This window comes from Saccostrea cucullata, unplaced genomic scaffold (genome assembly GCF_032062105.1).
Source record: "Saccostrea cucullata isolate Sc308-1 unplaced genomic scaffold, CSIRO_AGI_Scuc_v1 ctg2319, whole genome shotgun sequence".
NCBI classification, from domain to species: domain Eukaryota; kingdom Metazoa; phylum Mollusca; class Bivalvia; order Ostreida; family Ostreidae; genus Saccostrea; species Saccostrea cuccullata.
Genome location: NW_026940842.1, coordinates 51,460 through 65,662, shown reverse-complemented (window position 1 = coordinate 65,662; position 14,203 = coordinate 51,460). Strand labels below are relative to the sequence as shown.

Genomic DNA, 14,203 nt, shown 5'->3' with positions numbered 1-14,203 from the left:
ATCTCTCATGGTTCAAAAGCTATAATGAAGGTTCAAAAAAGCTATTTTTAGCATATAGGACACAGTCAAGGTCATAAGGTCATTGACCTTGGTGCCATGTGAAAGGGCCTATTCAGTGAAGTATAAATGCCAAATATCAAGTCTCTATCTTTCTTCCTTCAAAAGTTATTGCAAAGGTTAAAGTTTGCCGACAATAAAGCTATATTTAGCGTATAGGTTACAGTCAGGATACAAGGTCATTGACCATGGTGTCATTTAAAAGAACTTAACCAGTGTTCAATGCATACCAAATATGAAGTCTCTATCTTTTATGGTTTAAAAGATATGGCGAAGGGTAAAGTTTGCAGAAAAAAAAACTATTTTAGCATATTGGTCACATTCAAGGTCATGATCTCTAGGTCATTGACCTTTATGACATTTGAAAGAACTTAACTAGTGGAGTATACATACCAAATATGAAGTCTCAGCCATTTATGGTTCAAAAGTTACGGCGAAGGATAAAGTTTGCAGACAAACAGACAGACAGACAGGACAAAAACAATATACGCCTCGGATCTTTCGATCCAGGTGCATAAAAAAGGAATTCAATTGATGAATGGCATATAATATATAAAGGTAAACGAACAAACATATCATAAGTTAATAAATAGTTATAATCGAAAAAAATAATTTTTTTTTTTTTTACATCAGGTTGTCAAACACATTTACTGGTATTTGAAGAAAATGCATCAAAGGCACAGGCACTTGTTTCGTATACGGGGTACCCCCTACTTATATTTACCACAAAGTCCGCTTCAAGTTCGTAATTTGTTAATATATTGATCATTAACCTACTTTAAAATGACATCGTTCACTTCGAAAGACTCTATTCTTGTCAATTAAATCATTTCAGAAGTCTCTGGTCGAACCTCTATATCGTAAACCACTCATTTATTCCTTAAAAAAACTACCTCGATACAAATTAAGACATTCTATAAGATACACTGACTTCCGGTTGGGGTTATAGATATAGGATAAAACCAGAGACTTCCGAGTATTCATTCCAAGGTGAATATATTGAGGAATAAATGAGTGGTTTACGATAAGGAGATTACACCATAGTCTTCTGAAATGATTTAATTGTTTCAAAGTGAACGATGTCATTTTAAAGTAGGTTAATAATCAATATATTAACAAAATACGAACTAGAAGCGGAGGTGCCTGAAATTGAGTTAGGTACCTTGTGGTAAAGATAAGTAAGGGGTACCTCGTATACGAAATAAGTGCCTGTGATCAAAAGTACTAATAATCATTGATCTGAATTTTACCTCCGATTAATTTTTACGGGTATAAATGCTGAATTTGTAAACTTTTAACAAGTAAAAATAAAAATCACTAAACCAAAATTCTTTTAAAAATTACAGCTGCAGTAAAAATAATCCGTTAAATGGTATATAAAAATGATTTTAAATCGTTTTCATCATGATTTTCAGAGGACAGCATTTTCAGAAAAATCAATAAAAGCCCTTCAATCATATTGAAAAAAAAAATCTTGTTGCATTTCTAGAATTCTAAAACCATATACACAAATTCTCTATCTTACTAAAATTAGATGTTCCCAATCCACTATATAGCTACTGATTCACAAATGTTTCTGAAGTAATAGGAATTTCAAAACATCTAATTTTAATTCGAGTGACACGTGAGTTTCATTGTTAGTCTAAGTATCCTTTGATGCCTTATCAATGGTAGTTTAGTCCTGATATAGCAAAAAGTTATTAAGAATGACCTTGCCCTTAGAACTTTAACCATGTCAGGTAATAGAATCAAACCAAACATCTGAAGCATCCTTAAATGTATCACCCATTCAATTTGGTCAATATAGGGCTTATAGGTACATGTACTTTAGAATACCTGCTCCAAAAACTTGAACCTGGCCATTCATCCCAAAAATTTAGATCAGATTTAGCATCAAAAACAAGTCAACAAGTGTGCACTCCTAGATGTGTCATCAGTTTAAGTTTCAAGGACTTAATTACCAGCACTAACTTTAGAATTGAAAATCGTCTAAAACATTTTCTTGGTCATTCATCCAAAAAATGTAGATCAAATTCAGCATCAGAAGTTTAGTTTAGCTGTTTGAATACTTACATGCATGCAAGTTTGGTCAATAGAGCTTGTTGTTGCTTGAAAATGATACTGTACACCAACTGATATTCGCAACGAGTTTATTTCGCGATTTACTAAGGGAATACTAATTTGCAAAGATTAATTTTTGCATTCAAAATTTTTTGGAAATTTTTCAATAGACACAGAGACTTTAAAGACCGGTTCACGGCGAGAAATATTCGCAATGACGATGCTCTCGCAAACCTCAAGAAAATTTCTCGCTCATGAATAAAAGTTGGTTTACAGTATCTAATCCAAAAACCTGCTTCTAAAACTTTAATTAGTCCCGCTCCAAAAACATTAACTTAGCTCCATGTCATTCTTTAGTTGAATTTGCAGCATCTGAAACTTCGACTGGTTTAATGAATCACAGATATTACTATCAAAGATCGAAACATTTTTCATGTACTCAGTATCTCTGATTAATATAGTGCGAGGAAGTTCTTGAAAAGACTTTTACCTTTGTCACTGATGTTGATGGTATTAATTAAATTAGCTCACCCATTTTGTTGGAGTGAATTAAAATTAACAACAATCTTAACAAGAGACCCAGGGGCCACATCGCTCACCTGGGCAATTGGCTAGGTAAAAGCAACAAGAGGCTCACGGGCCTTATAGGTTACTCGAGTATCATATGGCATATAACAACTTTCCAACAATTGAATTGGTTCGTGTTTTAAATCAAACGCCATGAAAGTCAAAATTTTCAAACAGGTACTGTTGCTTATCATAACTATACACTTGCTTACTTTGTTTACTTAATACCCAGAGGTAGATCAGAGTAACAAATAGAAAATACATGTCCACTTTATAATTCATTTATTTCCACTAAATAATTATTAGAGCCCCGACCTAACACAAAAACCCCTGACCCTGGGGCCAAGAAATTCACAAATCTTGAAGAGGCATCCTTCATCATCATAATTATGTACATTGTTCATTGGTTTAATACTCAGGAGCAGAGAAGAAGATTTTTAAAGAATAAATATATTTTCACTATATGATCAATAAATGATCAATAGAGCCCCGCCCTAACACCAAAACCCCTGACCTTGGGGCCAAGAAATTCACAATTTTGAAAGAGGAACTCTTATTCAACATAACTATATACTTGTTTAGCTTTTTTAATACCCAGGAGCAGAGAAGAAGATTTTCAAAGGATTTATGCATTTTCCCTTTATAATTAATAGAGCTCGACCCTAACACCAGAACCCCTTACCCCAAGGCAATGAAATTCATAATTTTGGAAGAGGCAGTCTTATTCAACATAACAACGTATTTGGTTTGTTTATTAAATTTTAAAGAGGGCCATAAATTTCATAATGTTGCCAGAGGACTCAATGCTGATGACAATCATGCAAACATCTTGACTGCTTGATGTCCAGGAGTAAGGAAGAAGATTTTTAAAGATTGCATTTATTTTAGTAGGTTTGGCCTCACCCCTCAGGCCCTAGGGGAACAGGGACCATAAAATTCACGATTTTTGTTTCCCTTCCTCCTTAGATGTTTTATGGAAAATTTGGTTGAAATTGTTTGAGTGGTTGCAGAGAAGGTGAAAATGTTCAAAAGTTAACGCACGATACACAATGCACGACGACGGACGAAAGCGGATAGCAATAGGTCACCTGAGTAAACTCAGGTAATCTAAAAATCAGTTCAGTATTGAAAAGTTAAAACATACTAGTAAAAGTGGGTTCAGGAAATTGGCGTGTATTTGAACAAAAGTAAATCAATACTTCCTACGGATGCTTTTAAATTAACATGATACATAATCGCTTTGCTGTTTGTAAGATGATTTTTTTTTCATTGCTATAGCCTTGATATTCCTCTGTATAACTATGACCCACTAATGCCTCCTCTTTTCTCCTTGTTGTTTATGATTTGAACAAATCTAAATCTACATTACCTTTTTCAATGCTTTCATATTCATGATCAATAATGGATTTGCTGTTCTTGAAATGTGAATGCTTCTCACGATTTATCCCATGTATTCCTTTGTAAAACTCTGATCACCCATTGTGGCCCCACTCATCCCCCTTCCCCCAACCCGGGTCATGATTTGAACAAACTTGAATCTACACTACCCGAGGATGCTTTCATATAAATAATATGAATAATCAAACCTTTGCTGTTCTCGAGAAGAAGAATTTTAAAGAATGTTTGTATGTAATCCTTTTTAAAACTTTGATTACCTATTATGGCCCTACCCTGGCCCCAGGATCATGACGGAACAACCTTGAATCTACACTACAAGAGGATGCTTCAACATATAAACTATTACCTATCATGACTTTGCTGTTCTTGAGAAAAAGTTTTAAAAAGATTTTCCTATGTATTCCTATATTAAACTTTGATCCCTAACAGTAGTTTCACCCTACCTTTGGGGATCAAGATTTGAACAAACTTGAAACTACACTACCAGAAGATACTGTAAACCAACTTTTATTCGCGTCCGAGATTATATTCTCGAGATTAGCGAGAGCCTTGTCATTGCGAATATTTTTCGCCGCGAACTGGTACTTAAATCTCTTTGTCTATTAACAACAGATTCAAACAAGGGACACAGGGGCCACATCGCTCACCTGAGCTCCAGCTATATAAAACTAAAAGCAAAAATTATCCAGTATTGAAACATTTAAATGTTAAAGTGGTTTCAAATGGGATCATGATTTAAACAAACTTGAATCTACACCACATGAGGATGCTTTCATATAAATATGACCAATCATAGCTTTGCTATTCTTGTTAAGAAGATTTTTAGAGATTTTTCCTACGTATTCCTATGTTAAATTATAAACCCGGAATCCTCCCCCCAATCATGGCCACACCCTACCCCTGGGGTCATGATTTGAATAAACTAAAGAGGATGCTTCAACATGAGTTTCATCTTTCCTGGCCCAGTCGTTCCTGAGAAGAGGTTTTTTAAAAGATGACAGTAATTTTTCATTAATTCATAATTATCTCCCCTGAGAAGAGGGCTTGGCCCTCCAATTGATTAAACTTGAATCCCTCCACCCAAGGATACTTTGTGGCAAGTTTGGTTGATATTGGCCCAGTGCTTCTTGTGTAGAAGATGAAAAGGTGAAAAGTTTGCGATGACAACGTCGACAACAACAACGAAAAGGGACAAATTTTGATCAGAATAGCTCACTTGAGCCTCCGGCATCACTTCAACATCACTATGACCAATCATGGCTTTGCTGCTCTTGAGATGAAGATTTTAAAAGATTTTTCCTTTGTTTTCCTATGTTTAACTTTGATACCCCACTGTGGTCCCACCCTACCCCCGGGGGTTATGATTTGAACAAATTCGAATCTACACTACCAGAGGATAATTCCATTTATAAACTATGATCAATCATGGCTTTGCTGTTCTTGAGAAGATTTTTAAAGACTTTTCCTATGACTTCTGATATTCAACTTTGATACCCCACGTGGCCCAATCCTTCCCCTGGGGGTCATGATTTGAAAAAACTTGAATTTACACTACCTGAGAATGCTTCTACATGAATTGTATCTTTCCTATCCCAGTGGTTTTTGAGAAAAAATTATTAACGTATGTCAATAATTTTTCAAGAATTCATAATTATCTCCCCTTGGGAGAGGGTGTGGCCCTTCATTTGAACAAATTTGAATGTCCTTCACCTAAGGATTATTTGTGGCAAGTTTGTTGAAATTTGCTCTTTGGTTCTTGAGAAAGAGATGAAAATGTGAAAAGTTTATAACGACAACGTAAAAATTTTGATCAGAAAAGCTCACTTGAGCCTTTGGCTCAGGTGAGCTAAAAATATCATCTGGGTAAATGAACAAAACCTTTTCTTTGCGTTGTATCTTCCTTCTTCCTTTCCTTTTCTACCATTTCCTTCTTTTTCACCCTTTCTCCTTGAATGTCCTCCCCTTCATCTTTTTCTGTAAATCCATATTTTTCTGTTATTTGAAACTAAATGGAACATGATCGATTCATACATACCTGTATACTTGTATAGCATAACCTGAAGTTAACCCCTGGCTGGTATTTCCCCCAATTTAAACAACTTGTTAGGGGACAAACCCCAGATCACCCTTCTACTTATGTCCCCTCCTTTTTCAATTCTAAGGGACAACCCTGCATAAACATAAACATAAGGTAATCAAAGATAACAGAGCTCACACCAACAAATTTTGTCTTAAAACACCCAATTTTATGTTAGCGCCCCCAAATCTTCCTGATTCAAGATCAATAATTTACCGCCTGTCAATCATAAAAAAACAATAGCTTCTTATTTGATTGACAGGTCAGCTACCTGTGCTTCCTGATAGTTTGTTTGCATGTTTTGAAAACAAATACATGGTCACGCGTCAAACTCTTTCATGTACATGTACCCACATAGTATACACGCGGGTTAGAAAACTCCAATATGTTTGAATTTTATTAGAAAGAATTATTGAAAGTAGATTATTAAAAAAATGACATTATAAAATATTTCTTTTCTATCTTCACTGTCGTTTGTTACTTGTAAGTGTTATGTCGTCCACGTTATCTGTAGAAAAAAGACCGCGTCCACAGAAATTTGCTCTATTTGCCGTCTGACGGTTTAAACTATTTTTTAAAAAATGGGATATAAGAAAAATATTCAGCACTAATAAACGGCATAGCATACTATGATATTAGTTTTAAAAGATGATTTATTTTGTACTATGGCTACAATACGAACGATGTTGAACAGAAATTGATGTCAGAATTAATTTTTGCAATTTTTGATCGGATAATTGGCTTGCAGTTACATTAGAATAGACTTCTCCCAAACTTCTAACTAGTCACTCATCTAGAAAAAAATTATATTCAAATCCAGTATCTGAAGCAAGTCCATTAGTGTGCATCCATTGATGCGTCATCCAGGCAAGTTTGGTAAAGTTAAGGCTCAAAGTTACTTTAGTATGAACCAGTTCCCAAGACTTTATTTAACCTGTTCCCTCATCCAGAAAATGTAGGCCAGATCCACCATCATAAGTAAATCCATAAATGTGCATCCTTTTAATGTATCATCCATGTAAGTTTGGACAACATATCTAGGGCATATTATTACTTGAAAATGAGACCTGCACCAACACCTTTATGATAATTGTTCACTCATGTATCATTGTTGCAAGTTTGGTCAATATGGCTTAAAATTACTTGGAAATGAGACTTGCACAAAAAACAAAACGTGTTTGTGAAACACTGATGCCCCCGTAAGACAACTTGAGGATTAAACTTTTCTTAAATGCAAATTTTATATAGTAATTTGTACCAAAAGTAGGTCACCTGACTGGAAATCCAATTATGAAACATGAAAGTCCTATCACCATCTGTTCCAAAGTTATGGCCAGGTTAAGGTTTTTCCCATAAGTACAGATATCTTCATGGTCAAGGTCAGAAGGTCAAGGTTATAGGTATCCAATAAATTGGCTTGACACAAATAAATCATACGTGAAGTATGGATTGATTGTATGTTGTTTAACGTCCCTCTCGGCACTTAGGGCCTTTGAGCAGTAAGGGATCTTTTTCGTGCCAGCACATACTGCGACACGGGGCCTCGGTTTATACGGTCTCATCCGAAGGACCGGTCTCCACGTCCCACAGTGGGATTCGAACCCGCGACATAAGGATTGACTCCTTACTTCGCGACTCTAGAGCAGACGCTCTAACCACTGCGCCACGCGGGCGACGTGAAGTATGGAAGCCCTAGCACTAATTGTTTAGAAAGTATGGCCAAGGTTAAAATGATTTTAAAAGAAGGTGAAACACCAAGATCAAGGTCAGAAGGTCAAGATTATTGGTATTCAATAAAGGTCTTGTCACAAGGATTACATATGTGAAGTGCGAGACCCCTAGCCCTTACCCTTCAAAAGTTATTGCCAAGGTTAAAGTTTTTCATAAGTACAGAAATCTCCAAGGTTTAAAGGTCAAGGTTATTGGTATCCAATAAACGGTCTTGCCACAAAGAATACATATGTTAAGTTTGGAAGCACTAGCTCTATTTAACCGTTCAAAAAATGTGCCAAGGTTAAAAAATTTAACAAGAGGTAAAGGGACCACATCGCTCGTCTGAGCACATCGGCTCGGAAAAAGCACATATCAGATCAGAACTAAAAGATTACTGAGGTGGGGGGGGGGGAGGGGCTAGAATCTTAATACTATTTGAGAATGCCTTCATATCAATAGAGCATATGAATTTGCTGTCCTTGATAAAAAGATTTCTTTTAAAACATTTTGTTCCTACATATTACTTGGCTATAATTTGAATTTGATTCCCCATTGTTTCCCTCCCTGCCCCAAAGGGCTGTGATTTGAATAAATTTAAATCTTCAATACATGAGGATCTTTACATGCAAATATGACTAAACATAACTTTTACCCCATTTTGGCCCCACCCTATCCCTAGGGGTTATAATTTTGACAAACTTGAATCTACATTACCTGAGGATGATTCAATAAATATCAGTAATCATGGCTTTGTAGTACTTGAGCGGATGATTTTAAAAGATGTTCGTATATATTACTACGTAAAACCTTGATCGGCCATTTGGGCCCCACCCTACCCCCGGGGGTCATGATTTGAACAATCTTGAATCTTAACTACCTGAAGATGATTTCACATGAGTTTCACTTTTTCTGTCTCAATAGTTCTTGAGAAGAAGATTTTTCCTATATATTGTTTTGTAAAATTTTGATCAACGATTGTGGCCCAACCCTACCCCCAGGGGTCAGGTTATACACAAACTTGAATCAAAACTACCTGAGGATGATTCCACATGAGTTTCATCTTTCCTGTCTCAATCATTCTTCAGAAGATTTGTAAAGGTTTTTCCTATATATTCCTATGTAAAACTTTGATCTGCCATTGTGGCCCCACCCTACCCCAGGGGTCATGATTTGAACAAACTCGAATCTACACTACCTGAGAATGATTCCACACGAGTTTCGTCTTTCTTGGCCAAGTGGTTCTTGAGAAGATTTTTTTAAAATGCCATTAATTTTTCACAAAATCATAATTATCTCCCCTTGGAAGAGGGCGTGGCCCTTCATTTTTATAGACTTGAATTCTCTTTACCTAAGGATACTTTGTGGCAAGTTTGGTTGAAATACGCCCAGTGGTTCTTGAGAAGAAGATGAAAATGTAAAAAGTTTACAACGACAACGACGACGCCAACGACAACTACTACAGAATATGGACAAATTTTGATCAGAAAAGCTCACTTGAGCATTCGGCTCAGGGAACTAAAAAATAGGTCTAACTCTGAGGTCAAGGTCAAAAGATAAAAGGTCTTGGTATTAAATGAAAGGTCTTGTCACAAAGATTGAATAAATAAAGTATAAAAGCATTAGCTTTAATCCCTTAAAAGATATGATCAAGGTTTGTTTTTTTAAAAGTAGGACAAACTCCAAGGTCAAAGAGTCAAAGATCTTCGTATCAAATGAAGGGTCTTTTTACAATGATAACATACGTGAAACAGGAAAGCTCTAGCCCTTGCCGCTAAGTTATTGCTAAGGATAAAGTGTTTTAATAAGTACGGAAATCTCCAAGGTCATGGTCAAAAAGTCAAGGCTGGTAGTATCCAATGAAAGGTCTTGCCACAAAGAATATATACCTAGAGGTATGTGAAGTATAAGTGTCCTGGTTACTACTGTTCAAAAGAAATGGCCAAAGTAAAAGTTTGAAATTTTCGTGTTAAGTGGGTCAAACTCCATGGTCAAGGTCAAAGTGGCACTCAAAGAAAGGTCTTGTCACAAGGAATACACATATTTAATGTGAAAGTCATAGCTCCACTAAATCAAAAATTATGGGCAAGGTTAGAGTTTTTGCGGACAGACAGACAGAGAGAGAGACAGACAGACAGACGGACATGAGAAAAACTATATACCCCCGAAACTTCGTATACAGGGGCATAAAAAACTAAAACCTGTTCACTCATAAAAATATTAAAGTCAGATCAATCATCCAAAGCAAGGCTGGTAGTGTGCATTCTTAGATATATCAACCATGACCGTTTGTCAACATATGACTTATAGTTACTTAAGAATGAACTTGCTCCAAACCTTCATCTGGAAAATATATGTCAGCATCTGAAGCTACCTCAGGTAGTGTGCATCCTTAAGCAGTACAGTTCAGATGACATTGGAAACACTGGCGATTTTTTTTCAGATAAACAAGATGTATCTGTGAAAGACTGATACCCCCGTATGGCAATATAAAAAGATTAAACTTTTCTTTAATGCAAATTTAATATATTGGTACTGTGGTGGTCCTGGAGGTACTGGCCTCGAATTGCCCTGCTACCACCGATCATATGGTATACGTCACAGCACCTGTCGTGACGTATACCTATCCTCGCTCTCTTTTCTATTACATGCTGCAGAGTACAGACGTGTCTCTGTCAGCTCCGCCATTATTGTAATCTATATTGTATATTATAACTGCGGGCACTAATAAACAGCGGATTATTTTAACATAGTGTTTTCTCTGTTCCGCCATCACCGTAATAGTAGTTAATATAGAGAAAAGCTATATTGGCGCGGCGTACCAGGGTATATTAGTTTGACTGCGGGGTAAAACCTTACCTGCACATGTTAGTGCCCGTCGCCATCTTGGATATTTTTTCTGAGATGTAAGGTAAGATGTATTTTGTATATACGTTTATACTTGCGTTTCTTGTTTAGCGGATTAACCGCTTAATTCATGTAAGTTTGTAATTTTGCCGTTTTGAGGATACCGGGAGAGATAAATCATGTTTTCAGTTCCTTGGGTAGGGGGAGAGGGACTTCGAGGCCTAGTGGGGACTGGGACGTTCATGTTGGGGGAAATGACCAAGCGGGTCTGGGGAGTACCCCGGGAGAACGCAGTCCGCGGAAAGTTCCGCCTCCCGGAAGCGTTAGATTTGCTGCGGGTGTGTGTAGCACACCGATGCCCCAGGGGGAGGGTGCCCCGGATAATGTCACCCAGTATGAGGGCGGAGATATGTCACTTACACAGGGAGCTGATGGGTCTTTGGAAACGCCCGGTTTCCAGCAGTTTTATTCCCTGCTCCAGGAACGACAGACTATCCTGGAGGGGGTAGTTGACCGAATGCAGGGGGAAATAGGTCAGATTCAGGGAAATATTTCCCAGGTTCAGGGTGACCTTGGTGCGGTTAATAGCAGGGTAAATAGCCTTGGTCAGGACGTAGGAGCACTGCGGGGAGATATAGGCTCGTTAGAAGCCAACATGACGTCTCAGATGGGGACTCTGAAAACCGACATGACGTCTCAGGTGGGGTCTATGGAAACAAACATGGGGACTCGGTTAAGTGAAATAACTAAAATGCTTGCGGGAATGATGAAGTCTGAGAAATCGCAGTCAGTAACTGAGCCACAAGAGCTCAAAGTCACTGCCAGTTCGTCTGTAATGACTAGTAGCCAGGGGAGTCCCTGGGTTCCTAGCTCATTGCCAGTGCAGTGTCCTGCAGTGCAGCCTGTCGCTAGTTTACCTAGTACCGAATCTGTTCCTAACCCAAACTATAAGGTCACTTCTGTTTTCGCATCTCAAAGTCAGCCATTTTCTTCAGTAGACTACAGTAGTCTTGGCTCAGGTTTGCCGAGTACTATTACATTTGGCTCGTTCTTATCAGGGAACGGGGGGTATCCTATACATCCTAGCACGGGCCCTTCTGTTCCAGATCATGTTGCTGGTGGCATGGGTGTGCCAGTGACGGCACCAACTGCATCTGTGTCTTCTAGTACAGCTAACTTGGGTAGTCAGGGCTCTGGCTACTATGATGGGTTGGTAGGGCAGTCGGCGGCACTAAGAGGAGGACCGTCATTTGTACCTGGAATAGGGGATTGGTCTTGGGTACCTCAAGGTCACACATTAATGACTACGGCAGATGCATCCCAATTTCCGAGCTTAATACCTCCTGGTACTCGGAGTAGCGTGAGTAGGAATATTCCGGCTGAAATAAAGTGGATGAAGTACAATGGGGATGTAGAGTGGGGACCATTCTATTCAAAGTTCTCCACAATCGCCGAATATCATCAGTGGAGTGGTCCCGACTCTCTGTTCGCCCTAAGTCTTACGCTAGAGGGGGCAGCTCTTAAGTACTTTGATATCCTCAGGCGACGAGGCGCGCTGTTAAGTTTCCGAGAGGTCGTTCTCCGGATGGAGGAGAGATTCGGTAAAACTTCCCTAAGAGCCGCCTCAAGCTGGAATTTAATTCTATCTGCCAGCGAGCGGACGAAGCTATAGAGCAATGGGGGGACCGCGTAATGGACACTGCCCAGAAAGCGTTTGGTAGCGGAACTTCGCCGGAAGTTTTCCAAGAGCAAATAGTCGTCTGATTTGCTCTGGGGTGTAATGACGGCGAGGCGGGGCAGCAGTTAATTAATAATCCCCCGGGGACTCTAGAAGAAGCGATTAAGAGAGTCAAAACTTATCAGCTTAGTCGCAGAGCTTTAGCCCGCCGGCCGAGGGCGGTTAGATCGCTCTCTAGAGACCGTCAAAATGACCAGAGTCAGTCGCCAAATCTGGGTTATTATCGGGCCAGATCAGGTTCTGAAAGTCAAGATTTTTACGTGGCACGCAGAGGGCGCTCGGAGTCAAGGGACCGTTCTAATCGTGCCAGCAGGGACCGTCCTAATCATGCCAGCAGGGACCGTTCCGATCGTGCCAGCAGGGACCGTTCCGAGTCGCTGGATCGGGTCCCGTATAGAACATACTATTCCCGAGACTCGGAGGACAGCACCCGAGGATTAAGTCCCGAGCGAGGGTCCTTGAGGGACCCGTCATCAAGTAGGGGACGTAGCCCTACACGTAAGCCTATAGGGGGGAAATCAGCGAATCAAGGGCACTCTAAGGGTTCAGGGACAATCGTTTGTTATGAGTGCAAAGAACCGGGGCACGTACGGCGGAATTGTCCGCGTAGGAGCAACCCGCAGCCCTTGTGCCCGTGTCTGAAAAAATGTGCAGAGACTAGGACTGGGGAGCGCTCGACTAGTGCTAATAGGGTGACTTTTGCTGACACTCCGACTATCAAGGCCACTTATGTTATTCCCTCAGTTAGGTCAGGTAGTCATAGCATAGGCTCGGGTGCGTGGCGCATCCCCATATGCATAGGAGGTCAGCATATTAAACGACTATAGATACAGCAGCCGACATCACAATAATCTCAAGTGAAGTTTATAAGTCCCCGAGGCCGCAGCCCGAAGTTGTTAGAGACACTAATGTTAGGCTAGCTGGCGAGGGGGCTGGTATGACCGCACAGTACCTCGGAAATCTCAATTTACGCATTGGGGATTATGATTTTTATCACCCGATCTATGTTGGCCCTTTGCAAGATGAAATGCTTCTGGGGATTGATTTCCTGCGCGCACATGGTGCAGAAGTTTCATGCGAAGCAGGTACTCTAAGGGTCAAGGGAATAGACATGCATTTTGCCCTAAGTTCCAGTACTCGATGCAGTTTCAGTCCGCAGAGTGCGGGTCCCTCCGCACACTGCCCAAGTTATCGAGTGCACCCTTAGTTCCGAGATGCCAGAGTTTATGCTGGAACCAGCTAACATTTTTCCGCCTGGTATAGTAGCCTCTCGGACATATAACGCTGCAGGAAATGGAGCCAAACTGTGCATACTAAACTTAACTGACAGAAGCCACATAATAAAGACTGGTGCCAAGTTAGGGGAAGCTGTCCCTGCGGTCTCAGTTGAGGGTACCGATCCCACAGTGCGTCGTGTGTCAGCCGAGGGGGGAAACAGTAATAAGCATATTGCCCCACTGCTAGAACAGTTAGGCAAGACCGCGCCTGTGGAAGTCAGGTCTCAGGCTGCGGAGCTAGTTAAAGAATTTGCCGACGTCTTTGCTACTGATGACCTTGATCTCGGAAGTTTTTCCGAGATCGAACACCGAATCGACACCGGTAACGCGTCTCCTGTCAAGCAGCGGATGCGGCGCACCCCCGCTGTTTTTCAAGGGGAGGAAGAGGGTCATCTTGATAAGATGTTAAAAGCCGGAGTCATCCAGCCGTCTTCCTCAGACTGGGCGTCCGCCCCAGTTCTGGTCAGGAAG

At 39.8% G+C, this 14,203-nt stretch overlaps 1 protein-coding gene across 1 annotated transcript in view; it reads right to left on the bottom strand.

Annotated features, from left to right (window-relative positions):
* LOC134256426 (uncharacterized) overlaps positions 1 to 14,203 on the bottom strand; it is an 86,216-nt gene that overhangs the window by 50,773 nt on the left and 21,240 nt on the right. Inside the window, exon 3 of the mRNA XM_062739070.1 lies at positions 5,962 to 6,057. Coding sequence (XP_062595054.1) covers positions 5,962 to 6,057 — 96 coding nt within the window. The remainder of the gene's footprint in view (positions 1 to 5,961; positions 6,058 to 14,203) is intronic.